Source organism: Somniosus microcephalus, chromosome 13 (genome assembly GCF_052327205.1).
Source record: "Somniosus microcephalus isolate GS21.2 chromosome 13, FLI_Smic_1.0, whole genome shotgun sequence".
Lineage (NCBI taxonomy): Eukaryota > Metazoa > Chordata > Chondrichthyes > Squaliformes > Somniosidae > Somniosus > Somniosus microcephalus.
The window spans coordinates 170,224,594-170,250,229 of record NC_140999.1 but is presented as its reverse complement, the minus strand read 5'-3'; the positions used below and the strand labels follow the sequence as shown (position 1 = coordinate 170,250,229).

At 42.5% G+C, this 25,636-nt stretch overlaps 1 protein-coding gene across 9 annotated transcripts in view; it reads right to left on the bottom strand.

The window, feature by feature from the left end:
* LOC147108767 (uncharacterized) overlaps window positions 1-25,636 on the bottom strand; it is a 347,177-nt gene that overhangs the window by 87,916 nt on the left and 233,625 nt on the right. For all 9 annotated transcript variants that reach the window (XM_086005566.1, XM_086005565.1, XM_086005572.1 and 6 more), the window contains 2 exons: window positions 23,767-23,927; window positions 20,527-20,730 (listed from right to left, as the gene is read on the bottom strand). In XM_086005566.1, coding sequence (XP_085861692.1) covers window positions 20,527-20,730; window positions 23,767-23,913 — 351 coding nt within the window. In that variant the 5' untranslated portion in view covers window positions 23,914-23,927. The remainder of the gene's footprint in view (window positions 1-20,526; window positions 20,731-23,766; window positions 23,928-25,636) is intronic.

Genomic DNA, 25,636 nt, shown 5'->3' with positions numbered 1-25,636 from the left:
AAATTGAATATTTTCCCTTTTTCAGATAGTTTTTAATCATCCTGTTTTCATCAGTTTTAACAAACATATCAAAATGGTGGATGACCAGCTGTAATATAACTGTTGACCAACTAACGTTTATGCTTCCTGGTCACACGAGCATACTAAAATGGCAGACAAGAAAAGACCTGGCCCATCGAGCCTGTGCCTTACCATCATGGCATAACCGAGTTATCATGACCCCTACCAGCCAGATGCCATTTAATCTTCTGGATGAGGCGAAACAAGAGAGAGAGAAAAAAAAACAGGCCAATTCAAGGAAAAAAATCATGCGAGATTCCTCTCAGCCCACAAAAGGCAATCAAAACGAGTTCCAGGAGCCCACAGTGATCATTCAACAGCCCATCTCCCTTCTGTGCACTGTGATATCAACCACAGCTCGGAGTTATTCCAGCTCCCTTTTGAACGTTTGCAGTGACTTTGCACTCCTGCACAAAAGCTTCCAATGGTCTATCTAACTCAAATAGTCTGAGCACATGGAAAACCTATCGTAGTAACTGAGGTTCTTCAGCTGGGTGTGGCCCTCCTCGGTTTATCATGTTCCCATTCATTTGATTCCATGGAAATACACGGCTTCATTTTGCATTAGAATGGTTTGAACAGGTATTTATTTTTTCTTCTGCGTTGATGATATCCTCACCTAGTAGGCTTGTCCAATCGACAGAAATATCAGATGAGTGCATATAGCAATTTGTAAGTTCATATATCTTAACTGGAACTGAGATTTTTGGAAAATTAGAAGGGAAAATGTCATTAAAATCTTACTTTAGTTGAATGAACAAAAACATTAGTTAAACATTACGACGCACTTTGATTTACAACAATGCTCATTTCACCAGATTAGTTGTTCACCTAGTTATTGATGTACATTATTTGAGTGAAAGTAAAACGATACCTCGGATGAGGCCTAGCCAGATTTAAGAAACCGCAGTCCTCATCCTGGTATATTTGAAATCAATCCAAAAGGGAGTCCACAAGAGACTGGAAAGGTTTCACCATATAATTATTAGCAGCACTTTGTCGATTCCAATACCAAATTTGAAATCCACTAACTCAGCAGAGCAGGATGTACACCTGGGAGCTTCATGAGCTGCATGGCCGAGCGCCACACCATACGATACATTTATCCACGGAGCAAGTTGTTTAGTCAGTATTTCATCTTGGATTATTCAAATCTTATCAGATTTAATGACAAAGGGCAAAAATACCACAGTAGCCTTAAGCTAAATGAAACATTAATGTAGGAAAATAGGAATTGCTCGGCGAAAAAAGATCAAGGCCCATCTGGTTCCCCTTCTATCATCCTGGCAGTTGGATGATAAGGATAATGGAGTTGTCGACTAATCGTAGCAATCAATCTCTATCAATTAGTCTACAACAGACCCAGACATGACGCGAGGAAAACCCCACTGGTGGAGAGCTTCGGGACCTGTTCCTCCCAAGCATGCTACAATTACCACACGTCATATCTCAAATTACTCAGACTGTATCCCACAATGTTATTAATATCTGGCTGTCAATTGAGTTTTGGGTGTTGGGAGTGGAGTAGAAAATATCAATAGATCTTCAAAGTTAAAGGGACATTAAAATACAATAGCTTAGCAATTACTGTCAGAGGTATTAGTGAATGAATCTTTACCACAATATGATATCCTTTCTTCACAGTGGTAATAAACCATTTAACTTAAATAGCCTAAAGCCTCTATTAAAATAGCAGAGAGAAATCACATGAATGTGTTGAGCAGTCATATGCTAATATTGCCAAGAGTAGTTTATAGGCTAATGTGATAAGTAAAGTAAGTAACAAGTCACCATTGACTAGAATTGAAATATTCCATTTTGGATAGGACCCACTAGAAATGAAGAATGGAGACTATTTACCCAAAAGCCAAAAGTTCTTCAATGGGCTAGATTTTAACTAGCGGGCAGCTAACCAGCAAAGTGCCAGGTGTGCCCAATAGTGCCAACAGCAGGCCCAGTCCATTTTGAGGGCCAGGCTTCATTATCAGACCCCCGGCAGGCTGTGGACCGATAACAGGCACCACGGCAGCCCACTGGCTCAGGGCCAGCACAGTTATCAAGCAGTCGGAGGCCAACCTGACCTGGAAAAAGGTTGGGCTGGAGTGGGGAGGAACCTGTGTGGCAGCAACCTCGATTATTTTTGTGCAGCTCAGGAGGAGCACTCCAGCTTTTCTTGGCCCCACAAAATTAAATAAGAACTTACTTTTGGGTGCCTCAGTTGGACTGGCAGCTGAAACCAATTCTATCGTAAAATGGCAATCGGGGTCCAATGTATACTATATGACACCATTTTGCATAATAAAAGAGCCTACTGCCTAAAGCAGGCAGGCACTTCCGCTGCCCAGCAGTATGCCCCTTTGAAGGGAGTGCGGCTGGAGAACAGGGGCAAGGAATTTTCAGACTGCTACTTCCCCCTTTACAAGTTAAAATCTAACCCAATCGTTCCTGAAGCAATTAAGATGATGAATTGCATGGATTGTTATTTGAATCTCACATGATTACATATTTGAAAGAAAACTGCCCCACTCATGAAATAAACCATTTTTGAAGCCGTGAACCTTTATAAATGGGAGAGAGAAAAAAATTCTGAAGTGAACAGCAAATGGGCACAGAAAGACTGGCACTAAACAACTTCTGTAAAATTGAAAAATAAAAAAAGCAGCTTCTGGCAGAATAAAATTCACAGGGTTATTTAGTGAACATTACAGGATTATTCTCTCATTCCTATCCAAGACTGCTTCAAATCTTCAAACTATTTTCAGTAAATGTAAAATGAACCAGCAAAGACAAGTTAACATATAAATGCGACATTTCACCGGAAGTGAAACTTTTCGATTTACTGCAGTGTGATTTGAGAAGGAGCACAAAGCATTCTGCCTATCGAACCTGTCCGTTTTATAAAGAATATACTGGCACATAGCTGCAAATGTTGTAAATCCTCTTGTTCTGCCTTTTTGACTGTCGCCACAATTTGAAAAAACGTCTTTATAGTGGAAAGCGCAAGAACAAATTAAAGCACCAGTCCCAGCTACTGATTCAGCTCGCTATCCCAGGAGCATAATTCTGCCAAAGGCACTCGCAGCTCAAAATCCAAGAAGGTATTGTTTTGCGATTAAATTCAGTAGAAGCAAAAAAGGATTTTCCCCTGTAGTTTTTGAAGGAGGCGATTAACGCTTTTAATTTTTTTGATGGGTTTTGGATAAACCGCTCATCAATGCCAGTGATCTGGCCAGTGAACCGTGGCTCTCGTTATCTACCTGCACGTCAAACAACCAGAAGAGGCACATCGAGGAAAACAATGCGAATGTCTGTTCAGAGGAAACAAAACAAACGTCTGTTGTGTTTTCAGCAATTATAATATCTAATGTGAGGCCGAAAGGGCAACTTCATTCTTAATGTGAAATTGAAGCAATGAACAAAATGCTGCTGGCAAGTCTTCTAAACTCCAAATAAAAAGGAATGGTGTTGAAGAATGACAGGTGATCTCATTGAAACATGCAAGATTCTGAGGGGGATTGGCAGGGTAGATGCTGAGAGGTTGTGAATTGGCTGGAGAATCTAGAACTAGGGGGCATAGTCTCAGGAGAAGGCGTCGGCCATTTAAGACTGAGATGAGGAGGAATTTCTTCACTTAGAGCTTCATAAATCTTTGGAATTCTCTACCCCAAAGGGCTTTGGATGCTGGGTTGTTGAGTATATTCAAGACTGAGATAGATAGATTCTTGGACTCGAGGGGAATCAAGGGACTGGGCAGGAAAGTGGTGTTGAGGTCGAAGATCAGCCATGGTCTTATTGAAGGGCGGAGCATACTCGTTGGCTGTATGGCCTACTCCTGCTCCTAATTCTTAACTGGTATTTTTTTCATGGAATGCTTTGCTACATTTCAATAAATGCTGTGCAAATTTTATTCCGTGCATCTCCCCTGTCCCCTCAACTGGAGTTGACCCAACCCTCCACTTCCCTCCTTTGCTGTGAGTAAATGTCTAGCCATTCCCTCACCTAATGGTTTGGCTAAGATTGGGAGGCAGGAGCAAGCTTGTGCCCCAGCATGCCACAGAGCAGTAAGTTACATCACTAGCCTATTCATCTAATCACACTGATGTTTCCAATATCAGTGTGTGGAAACGTGCATTACCAAATTACCTTCAGTGTTATCAGATAGATAAATATCAAATGGTGCCTTTCAAAATTCCTGTACCTGAAATTTCACCGTAGGATACTAGTGTACAAATACTTAATGTGATTATCTGAAATGGCACTCTGCTTTTTCATGGATGCGGCATTAAAATAAATGGGTTACTGCCTCCAATAAAGTAGCGGAAAGGAGAATTTTATTGGAATATATTGAGCATTCGTACACCAGTAACCCCCCAGTGTAATTTCAGGGCCCCTGTGAGCTATATGTAAGTGACCAGGAAATAATTGTGTGCCAAAATTATATTTAATGTTCCACTTTTGCTGCTTAAACTTTATTGTACTATCTTCAAAGTTACTGATAAAATTGTATAGGAGCGGAAAGTATTTAACTTAATATAATCCCAATTGTCCCAAATCTAAGTCTCTCTTCACCACAGTGCACTAGGACTCATCTGCAGGAAACCACATTACAATCCAGCAAAGCAACTATTTAAAATGAATAAAAGGTCAGTAGTGAATCTCTGAAAATACGACTATCTGTGCATAGCTCCAAGAATATTCCCATCCGGCTTATTTAATGTTTTGGCTTTATGTACAGGTAGGGCCAAATCCAAAGTGATGCACTAGATTTAAAGAGAAGACAGAGAGGAAAGCGGTCACAGTCCAAGCACAAATAGTTGCTCATTAAGCTGGTTGAAATTTTCAGCTCCAAGATTCAGCAGATGCAGATCACAAACATTTAACTAAAATTGTAACCAACTGCTAAAGTAAATGAGATTCTGGGCTGTAACATCCCAATTGTATTCACCTAATCTCTGCTTAAAGAACCAGTAACATCACCAATATGCGGTTTACAAATCAAATAGTATTCCTTATCATCGACATCCTTGTGTTTGTTCTGGCTAGTTGTGTTGATTTTTAAAATATTTTTGTTTAAATAGCAGTGCCGGTGACATTGGGAGAACTGGTTCGGAGCAGTTGCCGATCCCATCAATGTGACGGAAATTAGAGGTTGGGATACAGCCCGAGTTGTCTTAGTCAGGAGTGTGTGTGTGTCGTGTGTGTGTGTGTGTGTCGTGTGTGTGTGTGTGTCGTGTGTGTGTGTGTGTGTCGTGTGTGTGTGTGTGTCGTGTGTGTGTGTGTGTGTCGTGTGTGTGTGTGTGTCGTGTGTGTGTGTGTGTCGGTGTGTGTGTCTTAGGAGTGTGTGTGTGTGTGTGTGTCTTAGGTGTGTGTGTGTGTGTGTGTGTGTGTCTTAGGAGTGTGTGTGTGTGTGTGTGTCTTAGGAGTGTGTGTGTGTGTGTGTGTGTCTTAGGAGTGTGTGTGTGTGTGTGTGTCTTAGGAGTGTGTGTGTGTGTGTGTGTCTTAGGAGTGTGTGTGTGTGTGTGTGTCTTAGGAGTGTGTGTGTGTGTGTGTGTGTGTGTGTGTGTGTGTGTGTGTCTTAGGAGTGTGTGTGTGTGTGTGTCTGTGTGTCTTAGGAGTGGGAGTGTGTGTCGTGTCTGTGTGTGTGTGTCTTAGGAGTGTGTGTGTGTCTGTCTGTCTGTTTTAGTGTGTGTGTCTGTTTTAGTGTGTGTGTGTGTCTTAGTGTGTGTGTGTCTTAGTGTGTGTGTGTCTTAGTGTGTGTGTGTGTGTGTGTGTGTGTGTGTGTGTGTGTGTGTCTTAGTGTGTGTGTGTGTGTCTTAGTGTGTGTGTGTCAGTGTGTGTGTGTGTTAGTGTGTGTGTCAGTGTGTGTGTGTGTGTCAGTGTGTGTGTGTGTGTGTGTGTGTGTGTGTGTGTGTGTGTGTGTGTGTGTGCGCGCTAGTGTGTTAGTGTGTGTGTGTCTTAGTGTGTGTGTCTTAGTTAGTGTGTCAGTGTGTCTGTGTGTCTGTAACTTTTTCCAAGCCAATTTGCTAAAGGTCATCAGAATTCACTACTTAAAGTAAAAATATATATGGACCAAACAAACACACAAAAGAAAATGATAACAATGAAAGCGTAACATGATTCAGTCACCATTTGATGTTCTTACTGTAGCATAATTTCCTCTGTAAATGAACTGGTCTTTAATTTTACACAATGAAAATCAAAAATCTGCAAATACTGGAATTTGAAACAAAAATAGAAATTTTTGGTCAGCATCTGTGGAGAGAACAGATAAGTAAATGTTTCAGGCATATTGCCCTTCATTAGAACTGACTAAGTAAACAAGCATTTTAATAGAACAGGGAGGGCAAGGGGGAAAATCTCAGGAGGCAGCAAGAAAAACAAAAGATTTGTTAAGATGGCTGTGCTGACCTTTAATTCAGACTATGAAAAGAAACATTAACGAAATGATGGACATTAGAGAAACAAAGGGTGACTAATACTTGGTTTTCTTTTAAGCAGGTGCCAGGACATTTCATCCATACTTCCTTGTGTACTTGTTTCATAATCTCATTGTTTTGATTCTATTAAAATGCTTGTTCATCTTTTATTTTTCAGTTCTGATGAAAGGCTGTATGCCAGAAACAACTTGCATTTATATAGTGCCTTTAGTGTAGTAAACTGTCCCAAAGTGCTTCACAGGAGCGCAATCAGACAAAAATTGACACTGAGCCAAAGAAGGAGACATTAGGACAGGTGCCCAAAAGCTTGGTCAGAGGTAGGATTTAAGCAGTGTCTTCAAGGAAAAGTGAGTAGTGGACAGTTGGAGAGTTTTAGGGAGGAAATTCCAGAGCTTATGGCCTAGATGGCTAAAGGCAAGGCCGCCAATGGTGGGGCGAAGGATGTGGGGTGTGTACAAGAGGCAAAAGTTGGGGTATGCAGAGTTCTTGGAGACTTACAGTGCTGGAGAAGATTACAGAGATAGGGAGCGGCGAGGCCATGGAGGGATTTGAACACAAGGATGAGTATTTCAAATAAAAGAAAAAGACAGACATGCATTTATATCATGCCTTTCATGACAACCGGATGTCTCCAAGTGCTTTACAGCAAATTAAGTACTTTGAGTGTAGTCACTGTTGTAATGTGGGAAACGCGGCAGCCAATTTGCACATGGCAAGCTCCCACAAACAGCGATGTGATAATGACCAGATAATCTGTTTTTGTTATGTTGATTAAGGGATAAATATTGGCCAGGACACCAAGGATAACTCCCCTGCTCTTCTTTGAAATGGTGCCACAGGATCTTTTATGTCCACCTGAGAGCAGACGGGACCTCGGTTTAGCGTCTCATCCGAAAGACGGCACCTCCAACAGTGCAGCACTCCCTCGGCGCTACACTTGAGCGTCAGCCTAGATTTATGTGCTGCAAGTTCCTGGAGTGGGGCGTGAACCCACAACCTTAAGACTCAGAGGTGAGTGTGCTACCCACTGAGTCACAGCTGACACTTGACATTTGGGGTGTTGCTGGGAATTGTAGGTCAGCAAGCACAAGGGTGACGGATGAATGGGACGATGAGAGTTAGGATATGGGCAGCAGAGTTTTGAATTAGCTCAAGTTTATGGAGGGTAGAAAATGGGAGGCCGGGCATGAGAGCATTGGAATAGTTGAGTTTGGAGGTAACAAATGCATGGATGAGGGTTTCAACAATCTCATTGAAACATACAAGATCTGAAGGGGATTGACAGGGTAGCTGCTGAGAGGTTGTTTCCCCTGGCTGGAGTGTCTAGAACTAGGAAACATGGGGCAGGATTTTCATTCAGAAGTCGGGACTACAACTTTCAGGGTTGTAGTCCCGCCTCCATCGAGATGCGGCCAATCCACACGATTTTAACTTGATTGACCTTGTTGAGCCCGCCCAGCAGGCTCAGCAGGCCAATTAAGGGCCACCCGGCAACAGGTGACGTCACAGACTGAAATTTCATCTGTCAAGACGTGTTGACAGATGAAATATCAGTGTTTCACAGCTGTTTGAAGCTGTCAAACACTGACAGTCTTACTTCTAACCCGAGTCCTTCTACGCAGACTCAGTTAGAAATCTCACCGGCACTGAAAGCTGAAGGCTGTCACTTTTGACAGATCGCAGCCATTCTGCTTTCTGTGCCGGCTGGATGATGGTCTCCCGAAACCTAGAGGAAGAGAGGCTGTAAAGGTAAGTACAGGTAATTTAAACTTCTTTACACACTTTAGATACACCAAACACACTTACCTTTGCACTCATGCACCCATCACTCACCTGAACACTGACATCTCGATCCCTCCAAGTCCTTCAACCCGACGGCCCGACTCCTCTAACTTGGCGTGTTTTGGAGCCGTCGGGAATCCCACACTTCAATATTTAAAATAGGGATTAGGCTAAAAACTGCCCGTTAACTACCTGTTAACAGGCAGTTAATTGGCACTAATCCCTTCCCGCCTCGGGTCGGCGGGTCCCAGTGCAGGGTGGGTACCCGCCTCCTTTGAAACTTACATGGAGGCGGGTTTTGGGCGGGATGGTGTCGGGACCCCCGAATTCGGGAATTTAACCCCCCCCCCCCCCCCCATGCCTCCAATCCCGACTCCACGGCACACTGAAAATCGACCCCATAGTCTTAGGATAAGGGGTAGGCCATTTAAGACTGAGATGAGGAAGAATTTCTTCACTCAGAGGGTTGTGAATCTTTGGAATTCTCTGCCCCAGAGGGCTGTGAATGCCAAGTCTTTGAGTATATTCAAGGCTGAGATAGATAGATTTTTGGACTCATGGGGAATCAAAGGCTATGGAGATCGGGTGGGAAAGTGGAGTTGAGGTCGATGATCAGCCATGATCTTATTGAATGGCGGAGCAGGCTCGAGGGGTCGTATGGCCTACTCCTATTTCTTATGTTCTTATGTCAAAAGAGCGGGGGACAGGTCACTGCAAAATCAATAGGCAAAAGATGACTTTATCCTATCAGCCTTGCTTAGATTCAGCCTCAAGTCCTAGGAGTAAAAGTACAATTATAGAATCGAAGAAATTTAAGGCACAGAAGGAGGCCATTCGGCCCATCGTGTCTGTGCCGGAATGTTCTGACCCACTGCGATGTTCAATTTTCTTCTTGCGAAAATGATACACATTATGATCCAAAATTTGAGGTCATGCAAAGAAATTGCTACCTGTGTATCCAACATTTTGGCAATTAACTGAAAAATAATATTCTTAGTGTAGATTTATTTGTTTATATACTCACATTAATGAGGAAGACATGCAATCAAAATCATTTAAAACAGCTTATAAAATCGCTCACACAACCCTAGAACATCTAGTGCTTTGTTCGTGTGATTTATTTCATTCTATTTCGGTGTACCGGTGGAAGATTTTCCATTTTAAAACATGAGCCTTTGTAAGTCAATTGTTCCATCTACCCACACACTCGCTGATAAAACGGTCATTGCCACTGTTCAGTGTTTTCTATTTTGCATTAAATAGAAACTGTAAATAATCACCGATCAAGGAATAGGCTACCCGTTAGCCACCAGCTGATCAGTTTTTCTTTGAAACCTACTTTTAGTTCATAATCCCAATGTTATACACAAACACACCGACACCTGGACATTGTGAAGCGCCGCATCTTAATTAACCAAGTAGTATTCGGATTTACAAAATGCAATTTGTGCAAATGGCAGAAGCTTCAAAATTGTCTATATTACCAGACACTTAGCAAAGCATTATCATAAAAATCTAATCTCAGAAGGCAACTATTTTAGCCCATCATAACTATGTCATTGCTAGCTCCACAAAGGAGCTATCTGCTCGAGTCCCGTTATCTTGTTCTCTTCCTGAACCAGTTAATATTTTTCTTCAAGTGTTAGTCTAACTTCCAATTAAAAGAAATGATTGATTCAGTTTCAAAAGCCATTTGTGTTGATGCATTCCATATTCCAATATCCTTAAAATTCTTTTAACCTCCTCCTTTACACGTTTGGCAATAATGTTAGTCCCAAACTGCCGCGGGTTGTGATGCCAGCATTTACATTGACATCTCACCCAATGGTGGTAGGCTTTGGGAGGTCAGTGGGAGGGTTCCTCATTTGCAGAGGAAAGGTAGGCATAACCGCCACTTTGGGCACAACTCAGATGCCCGCCTGCTCATGCTTGCCAGAAACTCCTGCGTCTGTCTATGGAGGTGCAATGTTTGCCCAGACCCCATCCCTCAAATCTTGGCCATGGTCCCCTGAGCAAGGGTGCTGATCTACAAGAGTTTTAAAACTTATTGGTCTTTGGGCCCTTGTGAAGGCATGTACACCTCAACTCTCTCGGCCTACTGGCCTCCATTGTTACTCCAGGGTACACTGGAGCCTGAAGAATGGGAATTCCCAGAATAGGCGGTTCAAATGGCCATGATTTGCTTTGACCGCTCGCCACCTTGGTGTCATATTTGACCCCGAGATGAGCTTCTGACCACATATCTGCTCCATCACCACTACTTCCACCTCTGCAACATTGCCCCTCTCCATCCCTGCCCCAGCTCATATCTGCTGCAGAAACCCTATCCATGTCTTTGCTACCTCTAGACTTGACTATTCCAATGCTCTCCTGGCCACCCTCCTGCCCTCCATAAATTTGAGCTTATCCAAAGCACTGCTGCCCATATACTAACTCGCACCATATCCCGTTCACCCATCACTCCTGTGCTCGCTGACCTACACTGGCTCCCAGTCCGGCAATGCCTCAATTTTAAAATTCTCATCCTTGTTTTCAAATCCCTCCATGGCCTCGCCCCTATAATCTCATTCAGCCCTGCAACCCTCCAAGATTCTGCGCTTCTCTAATTCTGGCCTCTTGCGCTTCCCCGATTTTAATCACTCCTCCATTGGTGGCCATGCCTTCAGCGGTTCAGAGAAGGTTCACTCGGTTGATTCCGGAGATGAGGGGGTTGACGTATGAGGAAAGGTTGAGTAGGTTGAGCCTCTACTCATTGGAGTTCAGAAGAATGAGGGGCGATCTTATCGAAACATAAGATTGTGAGGGGGATTGATTGGGTGGATGCGGTGAGGATGTTTCCACTGATGGGTGAGACTAGAACTAGGGGGCATAATCTTAGAATAAGGGGCTGCTCTTTCAAAACTGAGATGAGGAGAAACTTCTTCACTCGGAGGGTAGTAAATCTATGGAATTTGCTACCTCAGAGCTGTGGAAGCTGCAACATTAAATAAATTTAAAACGGAGATAGGCAGTTTCCTAGCAGATAAGGGAATTAGGGGTTACAGGGAGCGGGCAGGGAAGTGGACGTGAGTCTAGGTTCGGATCAGCCATGATCCTATTGAATGGCGGAGCAGGCCCGAGGGGCCGTATGGCCTACTCCTGCTCCTACTACTTATGTTATGCTTATGCCTGGACCCCAAGCTCTGGAATTCTCTCCCTAAACCTCTCCATCTCTCTACTTCTCCTTCATCCTTTAAAATGCTCCTTAAAACCTACCTCTTCTGTCCTAATATCTCCTTATTTGGCTTGGTGTCAAATTTTGTTCGGTAACACTCTTGTGAAGCGCCCTGGGACGTTTTGCTACTTTAAAGGCGCTATATAAGTGAAAAACGTTGTTGTTGTAAGGATGTAATGAGGTTCAAGGCAATCGGGAAATTGCAAAGACTTGGCACGACAAGCTCGCCACCGTTTTATGAGGGGTTCAGCCAGTTTTCCGGTGGAATTCCAGCAGAAGATGGGCAGAACCCTCAAGAAATCTTGGGCCTGCTCTGACACATTGAGTAGCAGAGATTTTTTTTCCATTATTTACTCTCTCAAAAGCTTTTAGAATTCTGAACTCTACCATTAAATCAAACCTTTATCTTCTCTGCTCCAGTGAATACAGCCCTCGTCTTTCAAGTCTATTATTACAACTATATCCCTTCATCCCTGCCATTGCCCTTGTGAATCTACGCTGCCACTTTTCTATGACTCTAGCATCCTTTCTACAATATAATATTAATTTTCCAATTTTTGGAGACCGTATCCAGAAATTGCCTGAGCCTCATTACACCTGTTAATTTTAGTCAATTGTACATAGATTGATCCCAAGCTGAAACCAATTATCCACTCCTTCAGCACTGCTCGCCTATTTAAAATAGGTGCTGCTGGGATTTACTGCGCTGGCATTTAAAAATTTGATTCTTAAAATGTGTGATTGACAGTTTTGTTCTGTATTTTTTTCCCCAGACAGCTGTATCTGCAGTTGCTTCACTTTGCAGCTACCACTGTGCTCAGTGTGGGAAACCCACTGGGCATGGCAATGGCACTGCTAAATTTGGAGGAGCAAGTGAAGTTCGTGCAGAGGGAGCAAAGGCAGTTGCGAGTGCACCTCAGGAGCCCAACACCCACTCGGCCTCACCCCAGGAACTCTGCACACCTAAATGCGGAGGTAAGAAGTAACATGCTGTCATCATCCACAAGGACAGAGGAACCTTGGTGTGCATGTACATTGATCCCTGAAGGCAGCAGGACAGGTAGATAAGGTGGTTAAAAAGACATATGGGATACCAAGAGCAGGGAGGTTATGATGGAGCTGTACAAAACGCTAGTTAGGCCACAGATCTGGTCGCCACACTATAGGAGGGATGTGATTGCATTGGAGAGGGTGCAGAGGAGATTCACCAGGATGTTACCTGGGCTGGAGCGCTTCAGCTATGAAGAGAGACTGGACAGGCTGGGGTTGTTTTCCTTCGAGCAGAGAAGGCTGAGGAGGGATCTGATTGAGGTGTACAAATTATGAGGGGCATAGATAGGGTGATAGAAAGGGACTTTTCCCCTTAGTAGAGGGGTCAATAACCAGGGGGCATAGTTTCAAGGTAAGGGGCAAGAGGTTTAGAGGGGATTTGAGGAAAAACTTTTTCACCCAGAGGGTGGTTGGAATCTGGAACTCACTGCCTGAACCCGCCTCCATCGAGATGCGGCCAATCCACGCGATTTTAACTTGATTGACCTTGTTGAGTGGGCTCAGCAGGCCAAATAAGGGCCACCCGGCAACAGGTGACATCACAGACTGAAATTTCATCTGTCAAGAGATTTTGACAGATGAAATATCAGCGTTTCACAGCTGTTTGAAGCTGTCAAACACTGACAGTCTTACTTCTAACCCGAGTCCTTCTCCACAGACTCAGTTAGAAATCTCTCCTGCACAGAAAGCTGCAGGCTGTCACTTTTGACAGTTCGCAGCCATTCTGTTTTCTGTGCCGGTGAGATGAGGGACTCCCGGAACCTAAAAGGAAGGAAGGCTGAAAAGGTAATTTACACTTCTTTAATCACTTTAGACACACCAAACACACTTACCTTTGCACTCATGCAGACATCACTCACCTGAACACTGACATCTCGACCCCTCCAACCAGACGACCGACTCCTCTAACTTGGCGTGGTTTGGAGCCGTCGGGAATCCCACAGTTCAACCTTAAAAATAGGGATTAGGCTAAAAACTGCCTGTTAACAGGCAGTTAATTGGCACTAATCCCTTCCCGCCTCTGGTAGGCGGGTCCCAGTGCAGGGCAGGTACCCACCTCCTTTGAAACTGGCATGGAGGCGGGTTGGGGGCGGGACCCCCGATTTCGGGATTTTAACCCCCCGCACGCCTCCAATCCCGACTCCACGGCACATTGAAAATCGAGCCCTATGACTCTAATTCAGGAGGGAGACTGTCACAGTTACATCATCTTCTCAAGCCCAACCTGCAAGTAAAAACTACAGGGATAGTCCTGCTCATAGCGGTGAAGGTTACCACATGATTTAAATGTTTACGTGACACTTGTCCGCTGATGCATTAAAAAGAGCGACAGAAGCCTTGGTTACAGCGGGAACTCTTTCACGAGTTTCCATGCAGCAAGGTAGTGCGACATGGGAAGCTGTCATGTATCAGAATTTTTTTTAATTGAGTGAATCCACACAGGTTCTAAATCCTCCTTACACTCAGAGACAAAGTGGGGATTGATGCATTACTGACACAGCTAGCCAGGGGAAGGCAAGTAAGTTGTTAACCCGCTTCACATTACCAGTAGGCCATCCACTTGAGACAGTATTCTTGGGTAGCAAGCAGGGAGTTGATTGTTGAGAATAAACACTTAGGAAGGTGGGGGCTGATTTTTTTGGGCAGGCCTACTGGTGAATCCCTTAAATGGGGAAGAAGTCAAGGAGACAGCCCTGCCCCCATCTGCGAACACAGGGAGGAAAAGGCCAAACGCTTACATCTACTGTCAGTTAGCGATGTTAAAATAAAGCCACAGTCCTTTAGGAGCAGATGCTTCCCCAGAGGAGTTTCAAATTAGGATAGCTACATCAAGAAAGGCCAGCTCCCTCTCCATTTTCAGAGGATTGCAGGAGCACCACAACCCCAGCTCCATTTTTGCAACAATCACTTAAATTGTCCCTCTGGAGTACAAAGCATGGTGACTCCAAGCCTTCCTCGACATTTGAAATGACCTGTCCACAATGAATAAGCAGAAAAGCACACCGCCTGACTGAGAATAGGCTGGGGAAAACTGGCAGCAGCAGCAAGTCTCATCCACCCTTTCAGTTGAGCAGTTATGGGAGAAAATTACTAACAGCCACAGAGAAATCATTCCCCGTACAATCTCTTCCTCAACCAGGAGGAAGAAAGCATGGCACCAGTGCAGCACAGAGTTTTCCAAGCAGAATATATTCAAAACAGAAAGACAACGGGCTATATTTTGTACTGACCGCCCAGAAGTAAAACCAGCATTGTGAATTGGCCGTCAATTATAGGAACTCCTGATTTTAATTTCCGTTGAAATCAAGGGGAAATGAAAATCAGGTGGTTTCTAGAAGGGTGGTCGATCTGCAATGCTGGTTTTATGCCTGGGTGGCAAGTGGAAAATCTACCCCAGCATGTTCAACTTAATAAAAATCATTCCGTTGGTATTTCTTTTTTCTTCTGAAACAAATCCATGGTGGTTTTATTCTGCTGTAAAAAGACTCGAGAGGAAACTCCACAGGCAAGATTTTATATTCAAATATGTGCAAAGGGAAACACCAGAGCTAATGGAAACTCCCAGTGCAAATGATACATCTTATTTGTTTAAAAAAACAGATCTATGCTCCACCAGATGAATAGTTAAACCATAATTTAAATGTCACCCATTCTGTTGGAATGCCGAGGCATGGTAACATACTGGACCAGTACTTCAAGTACTCAGGGCTAGAAATTCGGTAAGGCCTAAAAACAGGCACAGGGATCGCGATGTGCAAATTAGTGTTACATGTTGACCAACGTCACGATCGGCCTATTCTGCATACTGCCAGCACACGCATGTACCACTATCGCCTTCACCAAGCTGGCAAACAGGGCGGCCCACAGCAAGGTGGATGCCTTTTTAAAAAAAAAAAGCCATAACTAACGGCATTAATGTGCCGAATTTTGCGGCCTCAGTTTCCCCCCCCCCCCCCTGTTCTTGCCCTGGCCCTGCCCCTTTCCTCCGCCCATCTAGAAGAATCCTTTTGCGACAACTGACCGTCAAGCACAGGTGTTTTTCTGTTGTGATGCTGTTTATTTTTGCCCGTCTAAACAAGGATTCAGTAGGGCTGCAGCACCGCAGTAGCAGAGCATGCTGAGGCCCATGGCCTGCTGGGAAAAGCAGGACAGTATTTAATACCCAAAATTAATGCCAATCTGCTGGTGCAAACTCCCACTAAAACAGGCAATGTGGAACTCCTCTGCTGCAGTTAATGTGGGACAGCAGATTATTTAATACTGCATATGCATACTACTAAACTGCTCCTCGACACTTAGTAACATTTTGCCTCACATCTCTGAAAGCAAGTTTCAGAGATCTTACGCAGCAATACATATCCAATTAAAAATAACTTACATTTCGACAGTGCTCATTCCATGTGCAAAGAGTGCTTTACAAGGCAGTGGGGGTCACCAAGCAGTGATACTGGGCAAAGGAGGGGGACAAAAAAACAAATGATTGAAGAGGACAGTCTTGAAGATTTTTGTTTCAGGCAGAAAGGGAAGTGGCAAGGTGGAGATGCCGAGGGAACGAGTTGCAGAGGATAGAAGTGCCTCCTGATTATTAACCACAAGGTCAGGCAGCTCGGCACACAGCAAACACACCAATGTTGTGTCATTATTAGACTTGCACCAGCAAATAAGAAAATCGTACGGTAGTAGAGGCATGCTCGAGAGTCACTTTGGGTCTGTATTTATTTGTGGCCGACTCAAAATCTAATCAATTCTGGCAGAATTGATTCTTTTTTTGCTCCAGGGTGAAGTGAGAGTTAGCCATTTGATTTGATGTGAACACTTTTATGTTACAATATTGCAAGTGGCGCAAAAATTCACTATCAGGAGGTAATTCAGTTAGTGTTCATTTTTTTTTTCCAACGTCGTTTTATCCTTGCTTATTTTACATCAATCTTCCATCTAAAGTCTTTCCTCCTCCTGGGCTTGCCAACGCAACAAAACTCAGGTTAGGAAGGGAAAATGCAATTCCTCCATCGCTCTGGTGTCAAAAACACTTAGCAGATTAATTAGAACGTTTTAACCCACAACTGGCTGTGTCTTCTGCAGGAAGAGCATTAATATCCCATTTTGTTTTATTCCCAATGGAAAACAGCATTATTTCTGCAAAAGCTGCTACGAGCAGGTTTTTAAAAAATCAGGACCCAATTATAAGTCAATCATTCAGATTTTTTCTTTGTTCCTCGTCAGAAGCACTTCTGGAAGTTCCAGTTACATTAATATGTATAGTATTGTTAATGCTTTTTCTCATGCTTATAAGATGAGGGACATTCGTGCGAGGATTGGAACACTTTCAATTCCAAACACCCATTTTTAGCTTCAATCATTCATGTACACCACAGCTCTGTCTATTCTACAGCAACAATGTGCCTCAGCCTGAAGCTCAAAGAACACTTCCTACTTTACCCTCATGGCATTTCCACCCCCCCCCCCACAGTATAGCATTCTTTTTGTTTTCCACACCAACCAACATTTTTTCTTTTTATTCACTTATGGGATCTGGGCATCGCTGGCAAGGCCAGCATTTATTGCCCATCCCTAGTTGCCCTTGAGAAGGTGGTGGTGAGCCACCTTCTTGAACCGCTGCAGTCCGTGTGGTGAAGGTACTCCCACAGTGCTGTCGGGGAGGGAGTTCCAGGATTTTGACCCAACGACAATGATGGTCAATTAGTGTCAAATTGGAGATGGTTTTATGCTGTAGCCCCATTGAAACTGCCCAAAACACATTTTGCATAGGATTCTCACCGTCAGTAGACAGAAAAAATTTTCAGCCCATCCAGGTTCCAAAGAGGAAAGGTTAGTGTCTAACCCACTGAATCACCCAGTTCACATACAAGCAGCTTCAGTTGGCAAGGGCAACGCTCTTTTTAAATCATTTTCTGCCCTGGGTCTTTCTATATTACACTTTCTAAATGGAAATCAATATTTTATTGCACACAACTACACTAGAAGGAAAATGATTCCTCAGAAATCATTGCATTACATTTGAGCTAGTGCTAGGAAATGGGTTTGAAAATATCCATGCAGATAATATGCTTTAAAAGCTTAATGATGAAATATAAGTCAGTCAATTTGGTTCCACTTTAGCAACTTTACAGAACTCAAATCAATTCAAAAGGTAATGTTTCATATTGTGCCACAGCTATAGCAAATTAACTATTCAAGTATTTTAGATCAAGCAAATTGTTTTAATTCATATCCTACAGTTTTCAGATGCAATGCAAAATATATTTGTTGAAATGCTGTCAATTCCAGCTTTTAAATCAGCCAGGGTCTGTAGAAAATGCCAAGCAGTTGTTCTTGACCACAAAATATATTTGAAATTGATAAAAGTAGTTTGACAAGAGAAAGTGATGTGATCCCGACTGAAGCTCAAAATGCAGTGTTAAGCAAGATGGTCATTTCTCTTGGCTCCATTGTAAAACAGGTATTTATCTTCCTATCCATCTTCCCTTTCCCTTGCCATACACTATTTCTCACCATCAGAAACAAGCAAGCACCATGATTGCTCCCTGGTCTCTCCCAATGAGAACTGCAATTTGCCTTGAGGAAGTTTTTGAGAATGACCTGGCTAGCTCACCCAAGATTTTCCTTCCACCATCTGGCCTCTACCTAGCAGAGACAGGAATCCTCTATCAAGGGTGCAATCCCAAATACCATTCCAATGGAGCATTAATGTATTCTACAACCACTCTGTCAGAACCCAGACCCTTCTGTACCCAGTGAAAAAGATATACAGTTTCAAACCTGATAGATAAAATTTGAAGTAGATGTTTATCATGCTTGAGAGTTGGTAAGTAAGGCAAGAGATGTCTGAACAACACATGGATATTTAAAAGGGGACAAACATGTAATTTCTAGAAATTATTCAAAAATTACATAAATGGAGTTACAGTACAGATCTAACAGAATGGTAGAACAGGCTTGAGGGGATTAAAGGCATACTCCTTTTCCTGTGTTTCTATCCAGACTGCCACCATCAGAGAATGCAGATTCAAGAGAAAAAATGATGGGTGAAGTGGAAAGAAAAAACCCAGAAGATTGAAAGAGATGTCAGGGGGGAAAAAAAGGAATGATTGATAAACACATTTAGGGACATTGAAATGAGAGAGAAGGACAAAAATGAAGTGGTCACAAGAGATGAACTAGAGAGAAACTTTGGATACAATTAAATGTTGGCTCCCTGGATCTTCTTGAGGCGAACAAGTGTCTTGTTGGTGGACACAGTGGCTTGTTAAAAAAAGGTAATTGTAAAGCTGTATCAATGCTATTTTCTAGCATCAATGCATATATTTTTACTAGATAGTACTATGCTTTTAACACTGGTATTCTGATGCACTCTCCACCCACTCACTTCTACTTGCATGTTTGCACATTATAAAAGGTTTGAGCGCCAACATTCTCCTCAGTTGAAGAATGATAAATATTACTAAATTGTTGACACATTTAGTCTTCCAGCCAACTAGCGGAGAGATGGAACACCCTTCTTTAACTTCTACCCTACGTAAACTTTGTGATGCAAAACTCGGCTGCCCGCATCCTATTCACACCGAGTCCCGTTCACCCATCACCCCTGTGCTCGCTGACCGACACTGGCTCCCAGTTAAGCAATGCCTCGATTTCAAAATTCTCATCCTGGTTTTCAAATCCCTCCATAGCCTCACCCCATCTCTGTAATCTCCTCCAGCCCCACAACCCCCCCTCCCCCAACCACCCCTGAGATATCTGCGCTCCTCTAATTCTGCCCTCTTGAGCATCTCTGATTATAATCACTCAACCATTGGTGGTCGTGCCTTCTGCTGCCTAGGCCCCAAGCTCTGGAATTCCCTGCCTAAACCTCTCCGCCTCACTAGCTCTCTTTCCTCCTTTAAGATGCTCCTTAAAACCTACCTCTTTAACCAAGCTTTTGGTCACCTGCCCTAATTTCTCCTTATGTGGCTCGGTGTCAAACTTTTTGTCTTTTAATACTCCTGTGAAGCGCCTTGGGACGTTTTACTACGATAAAGGCGCTATATAAATACAAGTTGGTTTTTGTTGTTGTAGAGCATTGCCTTGTTATATGACTATCTGATTGAACAATTCATAAAATGGGTTGAATTTCTTATGAAAACCATAATTAAACTTCAGAGGATCGCACCTGCTACATCAATAAATACGTAAAGAGGCACAATGCTGAGCATGGCTTCAAGCGAGTAGCATCATTAATGCACACACAAGTTATTTCCCTTCTTTATACGCTGATCACACTGGTATAGAAAAATAAATCCTCAGTGAGGATTTTTCTTTGTTGTAGTGCAGTCTCAACTGACGAGATCTGTTGCAAGGACAGGAAAACAATACCCAAGTCAAATCTGATGCTGTACACCATACAAAGCCACAGATCTATTTTAGTTCTAGTTCATGCTAAAGGGACGTTGGCTTTATGGAAAAGTGCTTCACAATCCTTTTTTTATTTGAGAAAAAGGCCAAAGGAGCCATTGTTCACTCTTAAGGTTACCTCAGCCTAACTGACAGAATGATGCATTTGTATTATTCAATTGTGTTTGTAAATTAGAAAATGCTTTTCCAATCATAACTTTTCAGGAGTTTATGCCTCAACACGCAATTGCTTCCTCTTTACAATCGGTTCCCAAAAATGAACAGAATTTATCAGAGAGAGAGAAAGTGGTTGTATGTACAGGTAACAACAGGTTGAGTTACTGTAAGTGATTCAGTTTTGCAAGAAGCCTAGATATTTCAAATACACGTTAGAGACGTATACTGTAGTAGCCATCATTCTTATTCAGGACTGCAGTGATTGCAGCTCATTCCAAGTGCTGGTCAAAGCAAATGCTGAAATTAACCCATTTAGAATTCTCCACACTGCACATCCCCATTACATTGAAAAAGTTCTGCAGGCTGTTAGCCCATTTAAAATGAAGATTTGATAAATCATGCAGTGCCCTTTACCTCCACTTCACACTCGAATTCTGTGCCATCCAGAAGGGCCACCTTGCAAGGCATGGTCTTTGGTTTTTTGGATCCCTTTAATGGAGATTTGGGGGTTTTGCCAGGTGTTGTCCTCTCTGAAGTTTTGTCATCATCAGTTTCTCCAACGTCTAGCTCCTCAACTACTTTTGGAATGGTTTCTGTTTTTTTATCTTTCTCAGCATTCTGTAGGCAAAAAAAAATTAGAGGAAGACTACAAATCAAATACATTAAAGAGTTCAGTTTTCCTATTGTGCATGGATGCAGAGATCTGTTTTACAACTCAGCAAGTGTCCAAAATATATTTTTTAAAACAAAATGGATTTGCCTTTTTATGCTGCATGCTTTTCCTTACTTGTATTTGGCCAAAGACATAATCTAAATTCACTGAGCAACATTTTTAGAATTCTGTTGTTGGTCTAAAATAAGATTATGGGTCAAAATACTGACATAATTCACCATAAGTGTAAAGTTATGACATTAAAAAAACTGGCACATGAAAATCTTTTCGACAAGGCAATCATTTTACTCATGGCGAGACAGGCATCCCAGAAAAAAAAGTAAAATTTCTCCAGATTCATCACTCAGTTTTGTTGGCTAGTGTCTCAGCCAGGAGTCAAACCCTCACTGGCAGATCTCTTTCGCTCTGTTTCAGCTGTGATTTCTTAAATTTCTGAACTCTTTCTCACCTCTATTTATTTATAATTCAGTTTGAGCTTTTAGTGGAAGAAAGTGTTAAATATTTTAAGATGTGTTTAATTAATAAAGTTAAACAGCAACGAGCTATGGGAAAAGCTCATGTTTAAACCAGGAGTTGGCAAATGCCACTGGTCTGTAATGATAATTTTTCAGTATTCCAAAGTGGGGCAAATATATATATTTTTTAAAATCTAGCTCTGTAGTACCAATCAGGATAATAATTTTCTTAAAGATGTGGGGCCATTGATTTCCAGAGACTCAGTAACTTATGATTCCCAGATAGGGCAGTGGATCCTCTCTAGTGGCTGGCTCAGCATTGCCTTCACTATAGGTACTTGCAGGAGTCATCAATGAGTGCATAAAATAAAATACATTCCAAACAAGTAGTGGTTGCTGCGTTAACTGGGACACAATAACCTTTCATTTGGGCTGCATGAAGTGCTTTCCGTTCCTAATGAAATATGTTGTGAAATAAATTACAAAAGTTGTCTTCATAAAATTCCTTGTGTCTACTGTGTGCAGTGTGTCTGCTGTTTTATGTCGTGACCATCATGTCTCTGCGTGATCTGCACTGCACCCACACCAAGGCCAATATATCCTTCCTAAGGTGCGATGCCCAGAATTGAATGCAGCGCTCCAGATGGGATCTAACCAGAGCTCTGTACAGCTGTATTCCAGCCCAAGATAAAGGCCATCAGCCTTTTAAAATTATTTTTTGTACCTGTCCGCTAGCTTTTAGTGATTTATCTACTTGGGCCCCTAAATCTCGCTGCTCATCCACAATTCCTAGCTTCTCACCATTTAGAAAATACCCTGATCTATCTTTCTTTGGTCCAAATTGGATGATCATATACACTTTCCTACATTGAACTCCACCTGCCATAGTTTTGCCACTCACTTATTCCATCAATGTCACTTTGCAATTTTCTGCTCCCATCTACACTATTTACTCTATCACCTAACTTAGTATCAGCGAACTTAGATTACACAGATCTTTCATCCGAGTATTGTATAAATATAGTGAAAAGCTGAGCTCCCAGCACAGATCCCTGGGGGGGGATCAACACAAGTCACATCCTGCCAATTTGAGTACATGCCCATTAGCCCTACTTCAGCTCAGTGGGTAGCACACTCGCCTCCGAGTCAGAAGGCTGTGGGTTCAAGTCCTACTCTCAGGACTTGTGCACATAAAGCTAGGTTGACACTCCAGCGCAGTGCTGAGGGAGTGCTGCACTGTCGGAGGTGCAGTCTTTCAGATGAGACGTTAAACCGAGGCCCAGTCTGCTCTCGCAGGTGGACGTAAAAGATCCCAAGGCACTATTTCGAAGAAGAGCAGTGGCGTTATCCCCGGTGTCCTGGCCAATATTTATCCCTCAATCAACAAAACAAAAACAGATTATCTGGTCATTATCACATTGCGGTTTGTGGGAGCTTGCTGTGCACAAATTGTTGTAATGTGGGCAACGCGGCAGCCAGTGACTACACTACAAAAATGACTTAATTGGCTGTAAAATGCTTCGAGACGTCCGGCGGTCGTGAAAGGCACTATAGAAATGCAAGTCTTTTTCGTATCTCCTACCTCATACCCCATTCCCTAGCCAAGCAAATAGGTTGCCTCCAATTCCAGGCACTCATTTTTGTCAACAGTCTCTTATGTGGAACCTTGTCGAATGCCTTGTGGAAGTCTGTATAATTAACATCCATAGGCACTCCCTTGTCTATCATGTTTGTTACCTCCTCAAAAAATTCAACTAGCTTCATTGGGCATGACTTGCCCTTTACTAGTCTGCGCTGACTCTATGGTCAGCTCGTATTTGTCCAAATGCTCAGTCACTCTGTCCCTAACAGATTCTCGTAACTTCGCCACAACTGATGTTAGACTAATAGGCCTAGAAGTTCCAGGTTTATCTCTCAAACTTCTTAAATAATGGAGTAACATTGGTAATTTTCCAATCCAAGGGGACAATTCAGGAATCTAGAGAATTTTGGAAGATCATGGCTAACTTATTAACAGTTTCTTCACCACCTACTTTTAATACCCTGGGGTGGAAACCAACAGGTCCCAGAAATGTGTCTATCTTTAATCTCATTCATTTCTCGTTTGAAAAAAAAAATTGAATCTAGTTAGTTCGTTCCCTTGATTTATTTTTAGTTTTCCTTGTATCTCTGGTACTTTATCCTCATCTTTTACTGTGAAGACAGATACAAAGTAGCTATTTACAAAGTCTGCCATTTCCTGATTTCCAATTACAGTATCACCCACGTCTGTCATTAAGCAGCCCACATTACTCTTAGCCAGCTGTTTATCTCCATTCTAATTGGTAAAAGTAGAAAATAACCAATGAAAACCTTACGCCCCAATTTGAAATTTTCTCTAATCGCACCGAAAGAAAAGCTACACAATCACATTCCAGGCACCACTGCAGCTCGTCACCCAGCCCATTTGTATACCTCTGAAAAAAGTGTCATATGAGAAACACAAGGGAGAAAAATAAATAAATTGCAAATGTTGCATGCCATTACCTGGTCCTGCTGGTTGGTGTTGGTGTCTGCTGGCTGATGTTCTTTATTGGCTGCCATCTCTTGTTGAACGATAGGCTGCTGCTCCTGCTGAAGGGGTTCCTGCTGAACATTCGTTAACTCTGAATCCGCCCCGGATTCTGTTGTCATAGTGACAAATTATTCTGAAAAAAAGAATTAGATGCTAAATATAAGATGAAAGCCAATTTCAAAAGCTTCAGGAGGAGAAAAGACACACTAATATTTCAAGCACAAAACAGGGCAATTGACAGTTTGACTTTGAGTACTGTCAGCAGTTTCCAGCATTTATTAAAATCTGCCATAATAAATTACTTGTCACCTACTACGCCAGCAAGATAAAAAGCAATGGCATAGTAAATAAAAGTATCACTTTCTCCAGAAAGGAAATTACTAGGTTGTGCCCAGTCATGAATGTTCAATCCAGAAAGTTGCCAGCAACAAATGGACACACACAGTATTCAGCTCAGTGTCTCTCAGCAGGATTGGGTTTTCGAACAGTAATCTGCTTTCGTTTATGAATGTAATGTACATGAAATAGATCTCTCTGGTGGTTGCATGATACTTTTCTATGACATTTGCTGAATCTTATTAGAACTTGTGTTGCTGAAAAACACGAGAGCACATCTGGGATTAATTCAGTTCAGCATCAGTTTCACTGAAACAAGAAACCGCTGCATAGCCATACCTTAATTGGCCATGTGTTTGCAAATTGATGTTTGATGCACCATTTAGGTGTCATTTTTCAGTTGGGTGGGGGGAAATGAAAGGCAATAAGTGGGGAGGCAATGGATGGCAATTAATGGATAGGGTGCGAATGATGGGGGAAATTAATCTCAATGAAGAGAGGGAAAATCTATTAATTGTGAAATTAAAGAGTGTTTAAAGTTAAAAATGCATAATTTTTAATCTAAAAATTCAAAATTTTCCAGGCGATCATGCTCCTGGATCCCCCAACTTTATACCTTCAATGTTTGATTTCCTCTTCAGGCACTTATGCTCGTTTCTTCCACAAGTCAAGGAATGCATACCGTGTGGACCTACGACCTTACAAAACCATGCAACTGTGGCAGAGCCACCAAGGGTCTCAGAACAATTATTAATAATCCCTTTAACTACAGTATAGTGCAACCGTGGACTGCACCTTTAAACTGCCTGTTAACTATACTGTATGGTGTTTTCCTGCACTCCACGTGATGACGTCATGACGCTGCTCACGTGACCACCAGTGGCGCGAGGAACGTCATGACGTCAGCTTCCAGAATCTTCCAGTAGTCGTCGAGTGCCCAGCAAGCTGTATAGACCTGTATACCGTTTCTCCTGTAGTTTCCCTGCTAACTTCATTATTCATTAAAACCTGTTGATTTGATTCATCGAGTCGAATACTTTATTCAGCTAGGAACCTCCGTTCCTACACAACTACTTTATTTTCACACAAACTACTTATTTTCACACACGGTAAGCTTGGAATCAAGGCCATTCTTGAGAGGTCAGCTTTGTGGGAGCTGCGTCAGGTTTTTTTTTGTTGGTCACCGTTTACTAGTTTCTAGGCAGACAGACAGTCATAGCACCCTCACCTAGTGCACTAAAAAACATGGCAGGTCAAGGGAAGGGGAGCAAAGACTTCCTTTTAATGGCACTTTGTAAAGGAATTTATGTTAGGTTCGCCTTTTGTTCCTGTCCACAGCAGAATTACAACACTTTTTTTTGACAGCTAACCCAGATTCATGACAGCTCCCTTAAACATTAATTTGGGGCAAAGCTTTTTACTGCTTTGCAATTTTTTTTTAAAGTTTCAAAACGACTAATCATTAACTTCACACAGCATAGATGTAACAATATTATCAGCCGTCAG